Source organism: Garra rufa, chromosome 10 (genome assembly GCF_049309525.1).
Source record: "Garra rufa chromosome 10, GarRuf1.0, whole genome shotgun sequence".
NCBI classification, from domain to species: Eukaryota; Metazoa; Chordata; class Actinopteri; order Cypriniformes; family Cyprinidae; genus Garra; species Garra rufa.
The window spans coordinates 28,293,719-28,313,375 of NC_133370.1; the positions used below are offsets into that span (position 1 = coordinate 28,293,719).

Genomic DNA, 19,657 nt, shown 5'->3' on the forward strand with positions numbered 1-19,657 from the left:
ATCATGTGAATATGTCACAGAGAACAATGGTCATGTCACTGTGGCAAAACCATAACGGGTCAACATTCAAATGTTTTGACAGACAGATAGAATACAGAAAAAGATATATATTATAAATTAGAATATACAGTTATAATACTGAATATATAGTTATAAATCAAAATATATAAACTAAATCAGACTATATTAATTTATTTATTCATATAAACCTGACTTTAAAAATGAAAATCCAAAATTATAGTTAAAAGTTTGAATATATAGATACAAATTGTAAGATAAAATTGTAAATCACGACTATATATATATATATATATAGAGGTAAATCTGAATAGAGGTAAGTCTGAATATATACATTGTGATTATGTACTTAAGTTGCAATATGTAGATATGTATAAATATATAGATAAAGACTGAATATATGTGCAAATCATAAATATATGTATAGAAGTTAATCTGAATGTAGAGTTAAGTCTGAATAGAATTAAACCATTGTAAATTTGAATATATACACACACACACACACACACACACACACACACATGTAATTTGTGAATATATAGTAATTATTCTGACTATATAATTGTAAATCAGAATGTATATTTTTAAATGTGTAATGCAAATTCGGATTTACTTACATATATTCAGACTTAACTATATATTCTGAATTACATTTATATATTCAGATTTACTTCTATATATTCACAATTTACATTTATATATTCAGACTTAACTATATATTCTGAATTACATATTCTGATTTATAACTATATATTCAGATTTACTTCTATATATTTAGAATTTACATTTATATGTTCAGATTTATAAATATATATTCTGAATTTCATATTCTGATTTATAACTATATATTCTGATTTCTTTATATTCTTATAACTATACATTCAGATTTACTTCTATATATTCATTTACATTTATATATTCAGATTTATAAATATATATTCTGAATTACATATTCTGATTTCTTTATATTCTTATAACTATATTCACATTTACTTCTATATATTCATCATTTACATTTATAGATTCAGATTTATAAATATGTATTCTGATTTACTTATATTCAGACTTATAACTATACATTCTGATTTATCTCTACATTTTCTTATAACTATATTCTGATTTACTTCTATATATTGTTACTTCCAACTACATATTTAGATTACTTCTTTATATTCACAATTTACATTTATATATTCAGTTTTATATATATGTATTCTGATTTACATATATATATATATATATATATATATATATATATATATATATATATTCTAAATTACATATATTCAGATTTAACTATATATTCTGATTTACTTCTATATATTTAATTTACATTTATATATTCAGATTTCATATTATTATTTCCTTTTTGGCGCTTCATATACTGAAACACTTTTATATAAACTGAAACCTGATTTACATAATTTAAATAAAATATAAATATATTATTTTGCAATCATAAAATATAGTGTGTGTATATATGTGTGTGTGTGTGTGTATATATTGCGACAAAAGTGACATCTAGATTTACAGTGAAGTGAACCTGAGTAGCATTTTTGTTCTAAAGTTTAAAAACTAATAAAACATAGTGCTGACAGTAAGTGTAATGTGTAACTCAATATAATACCACCAGCAATAAACCAGAGAAGTGCCACAGAGGGCTATTATGGATCCTGAAGCACTCCAACATCATTTACGCAATTCACTATTAGACAAATGTGCAGAGGAAATGTCATAATTTCATTCTTTATTGATTATTATTAAAAATAATTGCGTACACATGCACTGAAAATCCCAAAAAGTGAAATACTATACAGTGTTCTACCATTGTCCTTAACACACCATACTGAGTGATAGTAATACCTCCATTGCTGTTGTGTCGTGACAATTCATTCCTTGAAATTCAATTAGATAAAAACATGGGGAAAAAAAATTCCAAGACACAAAATAAAAAGCTTTGAATTAAAAACACTTAAATATTCCACTAAAATGCAGCCAAACCCTCTTTTTGAAAGACCTACATACATGTGCTTGGTATGAAAATACAGCAGACTGCTACAGCTTCCAGACTGCTGACTGAACAGAACGGTGGAATGATCTTAAGACAACTCACCTCAACACAAACAATCACCACACTGAAATATGAGCATTTAAGTATCTTTACAGATTCCTACAAATAGGTCACAAGAATGCTTTCAATTTTCAAAGTGCTCAGTTGAATTACTTCCAATAAATTCCAGAAAAGGGCCAGCCACTTGTGCACACGTGAAAATAAATACTGTCTTATCACTACAATGCTGGGAAAGAAAATGAAACTTGAGGACTTGAAGTGTATTAAAAGAAAAAAGGGGAAATATTGGAGGCTTTTGTTGAAGCTTCAGAGAACAATGACAGGGCCAACAACAATTTAGACCGTCGAAGAACTGAAATCATTGTGTTTGACTTGTCTATTTAAAGTATCTGAGATAATCACCACAATGGTTACAGTAAGGTGGCATGCCATTGCAATGAGTTGTTACCCATTTAAACACAAACACAAAACACACACCACAAGCATTCCTTCAAAAAATCTGACCAACCACTCCAACGATAAACAAAGACACCAAGGCAGAAGCTGAAATGAGGAAATAATAATAGCCCTCCACATGTAGAATTCAGTACATAAACTAATCTCAAGTCATGCTAATGTAATTGTTTAGAGGATACATTTTCAGTAACAAAACCCTTTGAGCCAAGTGTTGCGTTTTTTCGAGAGAAGCCAACAAAAAGACATCAGACAAACCACCACGTCCACTCCATAGAAAGGCCAACTGTGAACGGTGTGTATACTGTTTATATTATATATAAATGACACCAATTGGATTATTTACATGATTTCTTTTTCTTGATCAAGTACTCATTAAGATGACCCACCCACATTCATTGTTGTATTCACACTAAATATATTTAACATATGTATCAACAGTCGTTTGCACATACACAGAAGTGCGAAAGTGACAGCAAATGAATCATGTCTTTAAAGTTTAAAACCATCTTAAAATGAACTATTTGTTAGAAGCCATAGAGAGAAAATAACTAGGAAAATTAAACAACCTGATCTAATGACAAAAATGTACCTGTGGGAACTTTTTCGCAAGAGGTATTGCTATTTTACGACCTCTAGTGAACATTTTTGTTGAAAACTGCAGGGATGTGTACTTATTGGTACATATTGCCCGTCTTGCGCAAAGGAAAACCTACCACAGGTATATTTTTGTCATGAGATCCGGTAGCAACTATGTGTGTTCACACTTGTCATGTTCGGTTTCGATTAAAACAAACTCTGGTGCAATTGTTCTGTTAGTGCGGTTCACTTGAGTAAGTGCTATCCGAACACTGGTGCAAATGAAATATGAACGCAACAAGGATCAAATACTTCTAAACCAGCCAAAACAGGAAGTAATGCCAAGATGCGATGCTATGCGACATGATTTAATAAGGGGAGCAAACGGTGTATCCAAAACAAAATGAGCAGAGGGCAACGTGGAGTACGTAAATTGGCTTTTATAAGCTCTTTGAGAGTTTGCAGGTGGTCAAAATAAAATCATATACAGGCAACGAGCGCACTTCAGCAGACGGCATTAGGTGTATTCGACTTAAAGGAAAAGGTGCATTGGACTTAAAGACTTTTGTTTGGAGTGTTCAGTGAATTCCGTCACAAAATATACATTATTCAACCCGACCAGATTGTGAACGTATCACTATGCCTTTAGGTTCGGTATCTTTAGGTAAGCTGTGAATGCTAAGCGGACCACGACCAAATGTACCAAATGTATCAAACTAAAAGTGTGAACACACCCTAAAAATGAAGTGGAGTGTAGATCCTCAGTAAGAAGGAGAAGAAGAAAAAGTCCAGCAAAAAGGTAAAAAAAAAAAAAAAACATTCACTGGCAATATGACCATATAATTTTGTTTTTTAAAATGAAAAAATACCAGTTGCATGTGAACACATTTTCTGCCTATATAACATGGAATCAGACATCAGTCTACAGCTAAGACAGATGATACTAAGCAAGATGCAATAAACTGAAATATTTACAATGACACAAACAGGCCCACAAAAAAATCCAATGGATCCAATATAACTACTTGGACACGGGATGGGTCCTAAAGTCACTTTTCTTTTGTTTCTTGCTGGTCAGTGACTGAGTCCCAAGCTTCACTGGTCTTGACTTCATTAACAGTGCTTGCGAGGCTTGCAAAAGTCAGTTTTTGCATTCTTTTTCACTTCGTTTTGCAGTCGTGCTTATAGATTGAGAACTTTAAAAACTCAAAATGTAACGGTTGTTAACAATTTGAGTTTAGCAAACATGTTAATGCTTCTTTTGCCACCTTGCAAGCACTGGAATTTCCTTCAAAATAAAACAAAATCATAAACCTAGTTATGTAACACTATCCAAACAGCTGCCACTGTACTTAAAAGATATGCATGTAAATGAAACTTGTAACATTATGCTCAATCCACAAAATTGCATATACCTCCGTCCAATATAAAATAAAATTGCACAATTTTCAGAGAATTTCAATTGTTTTCTGAAACAACAGCATGTACATTTTTTTACTAAAGAGATCAACTGGATGAAAAGACTCAAATTCTTCTTGTTTGTGTTTAACAAGCTCAATATCTCTCTTGCACCTGTTTTCACAAATTTCGCAAATTAGGTGAGAGCAAAATGATCAGCATATCTTAAGTTAAAAATCATTCATGCAGTCTGCCATTAGCCCATGCAAATGATGGGAATGTATCCCGATAGTGAGAAAGCAGCTGAAACGTGTAACCGTGATGTGCACAGGAGTAATAGTGAAATGGGTTGTGGGTGACGTGGCTCCCATGTCTACTGGTTAACATGTACAATTATGGACCATGTTGTGGAGACTGTATAGGCCTGCCAATATGCAGCCTTAAATGCTACTGAATGACAATCCTTTCTTCCACCTTCCATTGAGGTACACAGCTGAAAGCACACACAGTCACTCATTCATTTCACAGATGAGATCCACAGCTACTGTCTACCTACAGTCGTAAATTCAGTAGTACTATCGAAAGTAAGGCATTCTTTTGACATCTACCAGTATTAGGAGTTGGTTCAGATTGTGCAAATGTTTAAAGCAACAGAGAAAACAAAACATACATGAATACTGTAAACATCTGAGGTGCGCTCCTATGAATCTCGGATGCAGTCCTATTCGACATTTGTTAATCCTATGTGGTGTCAGGTTCCTTCTGTCTCTTTGGCAGTAGTGGTTTCTTTAGGCCAATGAAAGCATTTACAATGCACTGTTGTGCAAACAAGTCTGTGGTTTCTTTTTCCCCCCCGTTGCTGGTAATACTGTTTTAACTTATACTCAGCTGAGCAAATCCCATGAGTTTAACGTCGTCTGGAATTTCAGAGCTGTCCACTCCCGACGCCTAAACGGAAGGAAGATAAACATAGTGCCAAATATAAAAACACCACCTCCAATGAGTAACTGAGCATTGCATCACATTATCTAATAACTTACCAACTTGAAAGTGACATTTTTGTGGGTTTGTGGATCATCAACGATTTTCTGCAAATTGGCTGCAACTAAAAAATTAATGAATGTTAGAAACACGATTTTTTTTTGGTGTCAAGCTGCAGTTTTATTTTTATCATCTCGACAAGCTCACCAATGACTAAGTCTCTCCCATCCACCAGTCCTGCAGACACAAGCTCCTGAGACACTCCATCAGCTGTGTCTGTAAATAGAAGACATTCAATTGCACACATTATACAAGGTTTATGATCAAGATTAACATTTTTGGATTTATGTGATATTAGAAAATAGCAAAAAGCAGACAGACAGTTAGTCAAGCAAACAGTAAACTGCACAAACCTCTCCCAGGCATGAACTCAAATCTGATATCGTTCAGCTCTTTCTTTGTATTCCTGTTGTGAAAAAAAGTGAAATAGGTTAAGAAATGATCAGAAAACAGTGTTTTTGTAGTATTGTTTATATTTAGACTTTATATTTTTAGTTTTCATTCTAAGCTTAAAGTTTTAATATTTTTTGTAAAAATTTATCTAATATTTTATCTAATTATCGCCTCTTGCTGGCAGAGAATGAATTTGCATTTTCAATAAGCCCATCTCCAGCAACATGTTTTGTAGTTGCTCACTTTTTTGTTTTCTGCAGAAATTCTGAGCACTTTTTATATTCTTTATCCTGGCTAAAGCACTTGAATCTGTAAGAATAATCAGCCTATGTTAAATTTCAAAGTAAACGATATTAATATGGAGAGAATGACAGTCTTGTTTATTTGACAGTGATTTCACATGTATTGTTTGTATCAAGGCTAAATACAAATAAAGGGTGGACATTAATTTATTTGTACTGTTTTTATTTCTAAAATATTGTATAGTTTTATAGGTTATAGAGGTTTCGTAGACATGGCAAATTTATTTTTCAGAAGTTTGTAGGTACAGACATCCATTGTGGGATGGATGATTATTTTGGTCAATATTGCAATCACGATTATTTAATACTATTATGACCGGGTCCAAAACTTTATATTAGTGATTAATTTAAAGATAGCATTACAACATAAATATTTTTTTGAAAAAAAAAAAAAAAAAAAAAAATACTGAATACTTTTATGCAAGTCTAAAGCAGTCTAACAATGCCACAGAAATTGAATGTAATTATTTGAATGTAAAATAAAACAGCGTCTTTACTGTAATAATTAAACATGCTCTGTTATTTATTAAAACTACAAAAGTCTTTCATTCAAAAGCAGTAAGTGATTTTTCTCTTTGTATTTTTACGCTTTATTAATATTAAGCACAGAGACGGCAGAAGGAATATTATTTGTTGCCGTTTTAAGAGCCACACAGATCCAATACACTGTTACACTAGTGTTGGGCGATATGCACAATTTTCATATCGTCAGCCTGTGAGAGCGCCAATACACAATACTATCGTGCTAATTTATTTAATGATATGTAAATACGTCAATATGTAATAAATTCCTTATTCGTTTAGTAAGGGTAGTGCATGTGACTAAGTAGTGCGTGTACAGAGCGCTGACGGTAGTTCTGTTGGATAGGTTCAAGTTTACTTTCGGTTTCATTCTCTGCTATCTTCAGGGAGCGGTAAATGTGCGTGCGTGAATGTAAATTAATGTATCTTTCTATACCCGTCATATTTCGATAATGTTATCGCTGTATGTCTGATTGTTGTCATCAGTTCATGTTGTAGTTCAGTTCATATTGATTGTGGAGAAACGGTGCCCGTGTAATTCACGTGCATATGTTTAACGCCATTTTATCGCATCGTAATTCTAGTTAAGACACACAGATGTTACTGAGGTGAATGGTTATGTTTACTATATACAGACGGATTCTCATATATCGTATTTAATTCAGCCTAAACCACATTTTACTACCTCTGTTATCCTAATGACTGTCTACACTTCATCTATGTACACTGTATGATGAATAAATCTCTTACCCATTTTCACTGCACGTTTATACCGCGGCAAGTTTCTGAGGCATCCTAGAACCGACTCTCCGCGCCGCATCGCTAAAGCTAGGTGCCTTTTTGACGCATAATAATAATCGTCTTACTATCGTCAAAGGCATCAGCAACAGGTGATATCTTTGACTATCGTCAATACACGATACTATCGTCTATCGGCACAACCCTATTACACACATTTTCATTCTCAACTTTTCATAATCATTTAAGACATAACTTACAAGGGTTTACCAAGCGCGTGTATTTGACCATTTAGGCACGCACCTTGAGTTAAAAGATAACTATACATGTCCGTGTTCTTGCTCCGTCTCTGAGTGCATACACCGAACAGCACAAGTTATCTTTAGCGCTTTTAAAAACACATCAAATAAACATTAATAAATCAAGCACATCCCGTTTCATGAAAGTCACGTTACATGATTTCGCTGATTTGCATGTGAAATTGGGCTTTTATGGAGGAGCAAAAGCGCACCACTGGAAAGGGGGCGGAATGGGGCGCAATAATTACTGTATTTTCATGATCGTTTGAAGCCAAAATCTGAAATTTGATTAATTGCACAGCCCTAAAATTAATACACTGTAAAGCCCTTCCTTTCAATCCTGCACTAATGTACATCACCATAAAAAAAAAAAATATTTCTCAGTGATAGATTGAAATATTTGTAAAGAGCAATTACATAATTTTCACCCAAAAATCTTACTATTAAGTTATAACTATTAAGTTACTGGGATTACTGGGAATGTAAAAAGAATTGGGGAGCCAACACAATCCTGTGGAACAAAAGTAGTCAATTATAGTAAAGCTACTTTTTACATGTACACAAGTGACAGCGTACAGTGCACGTGGTGCAAATTTCGGAAAAGCAAGCATACGCGCCACCCAATGTGCATTGAGTTTGTTTTGCAGTAATCAGTTGTTCCACAAGGTGGCAACACTGTCCCGGGTCACTGTTTCACAATAGAAAATTAAACTAAAAAGATGGAACAATGAATAAAATTGCAAAGACAGCAACAACAACAGACGCTCACATTGACAAGCATATCTGAGTGAGAGGATATGAGACAGCCCAGCTTTGGTTTAAAAAGAGTTCACAAATATGTTATCGGTCATAAGTGATGTGGAAAAAACAGAACAGACTCTGGACATGGATGAAGCTTTCTAGAGCATGTGTTTACAACATCAAATAGTTTGAAAGGCTACATGTTTGACACGCTTAACTGTCCTCAATAGTATGATTAACTGTAAACTACCAGATCTATGTTGGGAAAAAAAAAAAAAAAAAAAAGCAAAATACCTTAATCTTAGGACCAGGCTGATGGGGGTTTTGGAGTCTTGTCCTGTCGTAGTAGGTCCACCAGCCTGTACGGAAACAATTTCAAGATCTAAAGTCAATCCTAAATAATAAACCAAGTCCACTTGTTTGGTCATTCTCATTGCTGATACTGTTGTCACAAGTGAGATAACAGCAGAGCTCACCTGGGAGCCTGGAGAGAACGCTGATATCGTGGCAGTGTCATCTGCAGCATGTGGCACTTCAGACTGTCCTGCAGCTGCTGGCTGCAAGAAGCTTGGTGAATCTGTTGGGAAGATCTTTGAAGCAAGCAGAAACAATGTTTTCTAGAAAATGGTTTTGAGACAATTTAATAAATAGGAAATGGAACTGAACTCTCACCTCTGCATTTTGCACTGCCTCCTCCTTTACTCTTGGTGACTAAAAAAGACAATTTAAAGACTTTATTCAAGCCCACAGACTAGACTAAAACAGATGTTAGGTAATAGTGTAGCAGATAAGCATGTACCCGTAAAGCGGCCACTGCAGCCTTTCCTTCCTCACTCTCCACGTCCAGCTCATCGTCACTCCATTCCCACTCTCCATCCTCAGTCTTGTGCAGTCGACCGCTGGAGCCTGGAACCCTTCGCACCTATTTACACAAATAACAAAATGCCTGACCTGCACTACTACTAAAGTTGCTATACAATATTTTTCAGTAAATGTGTCACCCACTCTCCTTGATCTCTCTCCTATTGTTGGCGCCCTGTCCAGCAATTTTTCTTTCAAGTATTCATTGTTCTGTAAAGGAATTGTGAGAAATACAATTTTAATTTTCTAGTAAGCTACAAGCTTATGGACAACAGATTTATTCCATATTTATAAACAGAAAATCAGTCAATATAATCATTACTTTGCTGTACTACATTCCATTATGTTTAATATTTTGGTACAATTTGTGAATTCATGTTATACTATTCTAAAAAATAAATTTGAGACAATCAGTAGAGACAGCATCCTCTGTGGGTCGTAATGTAGCACTGCAGTGCCGTACAGGCCTCTGTTTACACACAGACTACAGTGGCACCGAGCTGCAAGGAACGAAAGTCTGCTGAGGCAGCACTGCGTTTGTTACAATATGGGCTGTATCCCATGAGCAGGAAATGGCCTTTAGAAACTCTAATCCTGAGTGTTTGTTACAGTAAACCAGCCATGCTGGAACAGTGGTTTGGAGATGTTAAGGCGACAACGATTGTAGCCAAACTAAATAAATGACCTAAAACAGACTACATATTTGTGCTCTTAGATTACAAGTAAATGAATGTTCTTTTCAAATTGGGATTATAGTTTCTTACCTTGGCTTTTGTGAAGAACTTGTGTTTTAAGAGCTCAGCAGCTGTAGGCCTGTTGAAGAACACTGAATATTAACCATATGACCAAAAACAGTTGTTTTCGACAGTTTTCTGGCCGCAATGCCATAATCAACGATTCCAAACACAGAATCAGTAACTTTCGGAAATAAATGCACTACCGTTTTTCTGGATCCTTCTGGAGGCACAAGGAGATCATCTTCCGAAAAGATTTGCCGTACTTTTTAACCATTTCTTTGTCTGTAACTCCAGTCTCTAGACAAGGAGGGTCATTCTGCAGGGTTAACATGAGAACCTAAACCAAAAAAGAAGGAAGAAAACCGTGAAAAAAGAAGGAATCAAGAAAGACCAAGACCAAGAAAAAGTATAGACAACAGTATAAACAACCAGAGGCGAATGAATTATTTTAGAAAATAAGACTATGATTTTGATCCTTAGACATGTTGTTCATCAAGATACATTTTTTATGAATTTGAAAGCCTAAATACAAATTGGCAGAAGTAAAAAGTTAAAGCTAGGCTATAAACAAACAACACCATGGTTGCATAATCTCAACGTCAGCACCACTAAGCTTTTAACAAATCTTTTTATCTGTATTTTAAATCTACAAGTTGCAACGTTTGAGTTAGAATAGCTTGCAAGAGCAGGAGTATAAACACAACAAGGCTGTAAAAGTGGACTAGTGAGTAGATAAGTTTTCATGTTTGGTCTGATGAGGTTTAATGTCCTCGACAACCTCTGTGACCCTATTTAGCTATTTGCTAGCATCCACCTTTTTCAGGACACATAAAAGTTTTTTTTTTTTTTAGGGCCCTATGATTTCCACAATGTGGAAATTGCGGACGGAATCACATAAAAATGGAATTTACTGTATAATGCGGAATGTAACAGAATTTGCCAAATTTTAGATAAATCAAAAGTAGGTCAGTACACCTAAATCAAAATGAAATGTAGACTAGTGTCTGTGAATATTAAGCTGCAAAAATGCCATTTAAAAATGAATCCTCTATGTCACTGGGTGAATGAATGGAATAGACACAGTTTCGTTTACTACACACACTAAAGCGCACGTGATGTTTGCGGTGCTTTTAGCCTCTGCCGCCTCAACATGGGAGTACATAAACATATAAACAATCTCTAGAGCTACTTTGAGAGTTACTTCATGAGTATTTTACCACTGCTTTTGAGGAAAAACTATCATCATATCTAGGGGTGTGCGATAAGACGATTTTTGATCGTGGACAATTAAAAGGTCTCCACTATCTACAGTGTGACCCTGTCTCAAAGGGACAGTTCACCCAAACCTCCATTAATTTATTTTCTTGTGCTGAACACAAAAGAAGATTTTTTGAAGAATGTGGATAACAGTAGCTGGTCCCCACTGACTTTGATAGTGGGAAAAACTTAATCAAATACTGATGAAATAGTAATAATGAAAGTAACTAGGGACCATCAACTGTTTGGTTACCCACATTCTTCAAAATAAGTTTTATGTTCAACAGAAGAAAGAAACTAATTCAGGTTTAAAAAAACACTCAAGTGTGAGTAAATGATTGAATGACAGAATTGTCCTTTTTGGGTGATGGTAGGCTAATAAAACACCCTTTTATGTGTTCATTCAATTTCTTGAATGCTACTGCTAAATACACCTACTGTGCCTGAAAATTAAAGCACTGTTTGTTTTATTTGTATATGTGTATTTTCAACATGTAGCCTATCTCTATTTTTTCTTTGTTGTTAAAAAATAAGAACAATGGCAAAGATTTTTATTTTATATTTTGGTTCCTTGTAAGGCTTTGGTTTCAAAATAAGGAAATTAGTTTGGCTGTACTGCTCAGACAACTTGCAAAACAGTAAAACCAACATGATAAAGAATCGTGACATGACATTTTTCACCCCAATCATATCAAATACAAAGAGAAACTAAAGGTCTTCACAACAACCCGTCAAAGTAAACGTTCGGTTTAACTAAAAGAAACTGTGACAGAAATATGTTACTTAATGTAATGATACTACTACTACTACTACTACTAACAATAACATTATTATACTAAAAAAATTTCAGGAACATTTACCAAGAGAAATATTTGCCTTTATTTGAAATTTATTTACCAGGAAAATTAAATGCACAACACAGTATTTCTTTATTAATTAATTTAATTAATTAATTAGAGATGCTTTTGATAATTTAAACATAATGAAAATGAAATCCAGAAAATTATTGGAAAACACAAAAAAATTAAACATTTCATACACCCTTAAAAATGTCATTTTGTTTGTGTTTCATGATTTGAATAAATTAGTCTTGCTTTTGAACTCATTTTTTTTTTAACTTAACCATCCAGAACCAGAACCAATGGGCCCTAGATATTACTGATGTATTTTATGTAATAGAATAAAACGTGGGTGAATTTGGGCATTTAAAGGGATAGTTCACCCAAAAAATCTAAATTTGATGTTTATCTGCTTACCCCCAGGGCATTCAAAATGTAGGTGACTTTGTTTCTTCAGAAAACAAACAATGATTAAATTTAACTCAAACCGTTGCAGTCTGTCAGTCATATAACGGCAGTCAATGGGACCCACGGCTTTGAGAGTCAAAAAACATACACAAACAAAACCTCTTGTCAACACATTGAAGCCTTAATACACAAAACAATCGACTGTCCTGAGCGTGTTCACAACAGCCAGCACGGGACGCGTCAATGTACTCTGGCATAGTAGACGCATGTGCGGAAGCAATCTGTCGCATGATACGTTACTCATTGTTTACAGATCATGGGTACGTGGTTCGTGGGTACGGCAGCTACTCGAAATGGTAATTACTTGTGGTTATCCTGATTGTTGCAACCAATTAAAAACTAAAAGATTACATTTGCTTGTGCGAACTCATCCGGGAGTGTTGACTTTTCACCGTCTCCCAACCTTTGAGCCTGATCGACTGAAGTTATGGTTGCTTGCTCTTCGTCATGTGCCGGCTTTTGTGAATGCGCTCAGGACAGTTGGACATTTCGGTGAATCAGAGGTAAAAAAAAAATATATATAAATACTGTTCAGGTTCTAGCACAGACCGATTGTTTTGTGTATTAAGACCTCAATGTGTCGACAAGAGTTTTAATTTGGTTTTGTCTGTGTATGTTTTTTTGAGTCTCAAAGCTGTGGGTCCCATTGACTGCCATTACATGACTTGACAGACTGCAATGGTTTGAGTTAATTTTCATTTGTGTTCTACTGAAGAAACAAAGTCACCTACAGCTTGGATGCCCTGGGGGTAAGCAGATAAACATCACTATTTCATTTTTGGGTGAACTATCCCTTTAACCAAACCCCATTCAAAAGTCCGGACTTCATGGCAATGGAAACATTTTATGATTCATTCCTGCATCACTCCTTTGGCAAGTTTTGTAGACTCTCCAACAGTGACTTACTGCTTACCTTCATTGGAGGATATTTGTGATATGGAGCAGCGCCGGTTGCCAGCTCAATAGCCGTAATCCCGAAACTCCAGATATCAGCTTTGAAATCATAACCCCTAACCTGGGATTGAGCAAACACATTATCATTATCGCATTCTGTAACCAAGCCATTCAGTTTCTAAAATACATGGAAGGCAAGGAAGGGACAACACTAACCTGCTCCATCACTTCAGGTGCCATCCAGCATGGAGTTCCTACAAACGTCTTCCTCACTTTGTTTCTAGTCATGTCTCCACCAGTTGCTAAAAAGGCACTAACACCAAAGTCTTTGGAAGGAAAAGCAGACAACAAAACTATCAATCGTCTGACCCAAGATTACTTTTACAATACATAAACACTATGAAGGCAATCAAACGTTAGCCTGGAAAAAATCCAGACCCTAATCTATTAAGATTAAGGATCTGGCATCGAGCAATGAAAAGGGCCTAACTCGAGGGGCGGCACTAAGCATGCATTTGAAACTCTCACTGCACGCAATTGGATAACGCCACGACCAATCACAACAATACAAGGTGATACGCGCTAGCTGATAGATTAAACTCTTGCCGTATCTAGTTGGCAAAACAGCAAAAACGTCCTTCTTGCAAAGGAACGATTCGAGCACGGTTTTCTGTTCCTCTTTTATATGAAAAGCCAAGTCTAACTTATTCATTGTAGCGGCCAAAGCCATTTCAAACAACTGGTGTTCATCTGTAACCATCCTTCAATGTTTACTAAAATGATTCGCAGCGCTGTCGTCATCAGATTAGCTCGCCTCTGGCCCGCCTACATCAGATACACCGATTTGATTGGTTCCCAGAACTGCTTACGTAATGCAGTAACGTGCATCATTGCTCGATGCCAGAGTGTCTTGCAGAGACAATTCAAATTGTGCTCTCGCGAGACCTCTGGATTTCCAGGGTAATCAAACGTTACATTTAAATAAGACTATTCTGCATTTCTTTAAAATAATAAAAAGAAACTGTGTATTTAAATCGTACTATTAAGCTAATTAATTGACAATAGTCAAAAGAAGCAAAAAATAATGCATTGATAGTAAAACTCCACCTGCAATTTGAACAGAACCGTCTTCTCCTAAAAGAATATTTCCAGCCTTCACATCCCTTTACAGAGAAAAGTACAGGTTAGTGTATTGATCAGTGACTCAAATCATGAAAAATGAAGCACACAAATGTAAATTCAAGACACCAAACCATTTATATACCTGTGAATCTGACCATTTTTGTGCAGATAATCGAGACCTTCTAGCACCTCTTTTAGTATGCTGGCAATGCTGGCCTCATCTATGACCCCGGATTTGTGCTCCCCTTTGGAAATGATGTACTTGATAAAATCAAGCACTGAGCCTGAAAACAGAAATGGATCAATGGATATTGCATTATGCAGTGCTTTATTTTCGAAACATCAATTAATAGCTTTTGCTTATTCAAAACAAGCTTTTAATCAATGAACTGACTGACCACCACTGAGCAACTTCATGACCAGCCAAAGCTCATCCTTGACCACAAAGGAGGTGTAATAAGACACAATATTTGGGTGATGGCACTGGCTCATTGCCTGGATCTCTTTCTACAAAACAAAATTAAAAAGAGGAAACAAAACTGTTAGAAAGCAGTAACTCTTTGAAAGTAACTGCAAACAAAAGATCCCACTCAGATCCCTATGAGTGCTCAACCATGTCCTTCTGGGTCAAATTACTTCAAGATGTGGCCATTCATGAGTTTTATGCTACTGAACTGAAAGAAAAAAAGACCTCAGATATGAAGTAAATAGAAATCTTTAAATACAGATTTTCAACAAACTAAATTAGTTGATTTAAACCTATTCTACATCATAAAAAGACACATTTTCTGTACGAATGTTAGAGTAGTTAGCTAGTCTGGTCTCATAGGCCATTCTAGCTCTGATAGTTTAATCACAAACCAGAAAAGTCTTTCCTTGTGTCTGTGCCAGTTTAATCCTCCACTGATTGACAGACATGTGGCTGCCTTGCACATGACCTGAGTTACGTCATGACCCTGCCGTTTGGCCAAAATATCATTCACAGAGGTGAATGGGACAAACCCAGAGTCTCTAAAACTAAAATACTGTCAGACATTAAATAATTTTGCCTAGAGACAACAAATTGTTTGTCTCAACCGCTTACAGAATAGCTTAAATTATTCAATTACCAAATGATTCAACTAATCTGTTTTTGTTAGCGAATTTTTTGCATAATGTGCAGATATTTCATTTGGAATACATATAGATTTTTGTCCGATGCACATTTAATTCTGCTAAAACAATATAGGCTGCAGAATCCTTTATTAGAAAAGACATTGTGCTTCTAAAGAGCGCAAGACAAGTAAACTACCATCCATAAATAACCGGTTTAAAGCACAGTCTCCATACTAATCAAATACCTTTAGGTGGCTTGTCTTATTTTATGAGCAGTAAGCAGACATTACCAGAAGCTCATCCATGCTGGTCTGGCATTTCTCAAGATTGATGCGTTTAATGGCCACCTTCTCTTTCCTGGGTTTGCAATATGCTGCCTGGACCACAGCTGTTGCTCCACTCCCTATATAATAATAAAAAAAAAAATCCATAAAGCTTTTTTTTTTTTTTTTTAATCACAGATTTATAACACAAAGAAAAAATGCATATGAAATAACATACAAAAAAATATTACAGATGACAGATGCAGAAGATAATAGTCTTCAGAATCCATGAATGAAATCAGTGCATTCTTAAAGCCATTCTTTATTTTTTTTTTGGCTGTGTTTATGCATACAGCATACACCACAATGTATGCATGTGTCAGTTGCGTTGCTATCTATACAGGGTCAGAAAGCTCTCAGATTTCATCAAAAATATCTTACTTGGTGTTTTGAAGATGAACGAAGGTTCATGTTTGGAACGACATGAGGGTGAGTAATTAATGACAGAATTTTTTTCTTTTTAGGTGAATAAACCTTTTCTTGTTTTACCCTCAGTTCCTTCCATAAACAAATTTTATACTAGATAAACAAAACATTTATTCTCAGGACCTGAAGGACAAAAATGTCCCCATTTAAATCCATTAAAAATCCAATATTTAACCACAAAATCTTTTAGGAATTCTTAAATTGGGAAGGCTCACTTCCCATTGGTTGAATGCTGTTTTCAAATTATGAAAAGACTGCATCGTCATTGTGACACGACCACCACATTACAAAAAATCTATAGCTGTAGCAAAGCAGCATGTCATGTCAGATCTACGCATTGTGTTATGTTGTGTGTGGGCTCATCTGAATGAAGACAACCTGTTCTAGATAAAGATATGGGATATACAATTATTATTATTTTTTTTTTAGTTATGTGAAGTTACAAAGCAAAACATGCAAAGGACCCTATGATTACCGCTATGTGGAAAACTTGGATAGAATTACGGAACCCATTCATAAAAATGGAATTTACTGTATAATGCAAAATGTCACAGATTTTGCTAAATTTGAGATGAATAAATCAAAAGTAAGTCAGCGCACTTAAATATAAATCCTGCATGTTCTGTGTGTCTCTGTAAGAATGAATAGCGCACATACACGGTTTGGTTTACTACACACATTCTGAAGTGCTTGAGACCCTTGCAGGGTTTTTAGCCTCTGTTGCCTCAATATGAGAACATGAACCAATGGACATAATCTCTAGAACTGCACTGAGAATCGCTTCATGAGCATTTTACCTTTTCTTCTGGGGGGGTAAACTATTGTCTTATCATAAATAAAAGTTTGGTTTAACTAGAAACTGTGACAGAAAAATTAATATTAAAACACAATTTTTAAGGAATGTTTAACAGAAAAAGAAATATTTACAAGAAAAATCTAAAAATTATAATACAAAAATAAAATATTTATGAAAAAAAAAGAAATAAAAAGAATAATACATTTTTTTAAATCAAAACAATTAATTAGACTTGCTTTTAATTATCAAAATTTAATGAAACCATTAAAATGGAATGCAGAAAATGTATAGAGAAACATAATTTGGCAAGAATAAAACTGAATTTGACAGAAATAAAAATCGTATTTCATAGGGCCTTAAAATGTAAAATTGATATAAAAATGTTAAATTGTATAAGTTTCATGACTTCACATATTTAGACATGCTTTTTGGTTAATATTTTTTTATTTAACCATACAATTTAATGAAACCATTAAAATGGAATGCAGAAAATGTATAGAGAAACATAATTTGGCAAGAATAAAACTGAATTTGAGAGAGAGAAAAAAAGCATTTCATAGGGCTTTAATGGGAAAAATGTTAAATTGTATGTTAAAATGTTAAAAAAAAAAATGTAAAAATGTTAAAATGTTAAATTCATGACTTCACATATTTAGACATACTTTTTGGTTAATATTGTTTAATTTAACCATTAAAGCAGAGTAAAAAGAAAAAAAAAAACAGAATCCAGAAAAATTTAAATGAGTTTGGGAAAAAAAAAACGGATTTCATAAGTCCCTACATGCAATAGCAGAGCATGGTTGCTCAAAACGAATACATTTTTGGTTAAAAAAAATTATATATAGTGAAAGTGGAAAAAAGGTAATATTTCTGACCATTTTTAGCGCAGACATTTTTGTCGTCTTCTTTGGATCTGAGTATTGCCAATCACTGACAGACTATAATAATAATAATAATTAAAAAAATATATATCTGCTTAGAATTTAGTATATGCAAATGATGGATGTTTGGCGTTTTATTTCTCATAAAAAAAGACTGATGTCATTAAGTAAACAAAGTGTCATTTAAAGTGTTGAATGAATATTTAGTAGTTATGATCAGGACTGATATTGAAATAAACACTAAAGGTGTGAAACAACATTAATACATATTTTTTCATGAGTTTTTTTATCCTGCCATTTTTGTCCTCTAAGAACCTCTGTGTAATGTTTTTTTTATCTGACACACATGGGATGTTTATTATTTCGTACTGCTGGCTGAATTAGATATTAAAATGAATTTATGTTTAAATATGCATTCATTTCAAATTATTCTACCCTTCCTTATATTCACATTTCTCTTTCCTTCAGCTTAACGAGAACTTCCCTCGCCAAAGGGAGCTGAATAACCAAATGCAAATGTCCCAGGACCATTAAATCAGTCGGTTACGCGTTTAGAAGTTAACTAATTAGTTAAAGTCTTATAATACGACAAACTTTCATCTAGATAGCAGCCTATCTGCATAAACATTACATGAAGCAGCTTGTCACCAAACTAGCCAGCAATTTGTCAACTGTAATGATTCTTTAACCACCAAGCACCCTATATGTCATGTATATATCACAACGAAATCCCCAAATCAATCAGTAATTCAGCCATTGTCCGCAAAGCATTACAGTCTGTTGGCATGTCGGGTGGCTAGTTAGCATGGCTAACACAGACTGAACATCTTACAGACGCGATGACTCAATTACTGATGGAGATCTGAAATAACACAGACCATATGGGCCCCAGAGATCATAACACGGATGTCTTCGTTTCCGTTATTCTATCACTGATGTGATCTAGATGCTGATGTGTGCTGGTTTAGCTCACCGATCACCTCCTGTAGCTCATAGTCATCCTTGTCGATAGACCAAGGTTGAGAGCTCGGGTCTTCGGACATGACTGCAGTCAGATCACGTCAGCCGTACGCTACACTGCACGCTTACACGGCTGCAAGCGCTAGAACACGGACGAATGTGATTTAGGCTCGATGTACTTATGATGATCTTGCCGACCGCTCTCAGTCTCAACAGCCAAACTTTGCCAACAGAGATGGTGACCCCGCCTTAGGCGGAAAACGCTCTTCCTCGTGTCAAAATCTTGGAGGCGACCAAAATAACGCCACGTTACGCCACCTACCGGTTTTGATGCGGAGTCACCGGGGAGAACAGCATATGATTGCGTCCTCAGTCTATCCATATTAAAATGTCCTTTTCTCATTAAAATCATAAGAGTTACTGTTATACTTAACATGAATCAT

General features: G+C 34.8%; 1 protein-coding gene across 1 annotated transcript; it reads right to left on the reverse strand.

The window, feature by feature from the left end:
- Positions 1–1,737: 1,737 nt before the first annotated feature.
- On the reverse strand, positions 1,738–19,457 carry oxsr1a (oxidative stress responsive kinase 1a). The gene is made up of 18 exons (XM_073848834.1): positions 19,228–19,457; positions 16,119–16,231; positions 15,132–15,240; positions 14,876–15,017; positions 14,719–14,774; positions 13,828–13,937; positions 13,631–13,732; positions 10,357–10,490; positions 10,181–10,229; positions 9,561–9,626; positions 9,355–9,477; positions 9,228–9,266; positions 9,032–9,145; positions 8,850–8,914; positions 5,914–5,966; positions 5,708–5,776; positions 5,560–5,624; positions 1,738–5,467 (listed from the first exon to the last, which is right to left on the reverse strand). The coding sequence occupies exons 1-18, from the start codon at positions 19,295–19,297 to the stop codon at positions 5,393–5,395; spliced, it is 1,554 nt and encodes a 517-aa protein (XP_073704935.1). The 5' UTR covers positions 19,298–19,457; the 3' UTR covers positions 1,738–5,392.
- Positions 19,458–19,657: the final 200 nt, after the last annotated feature.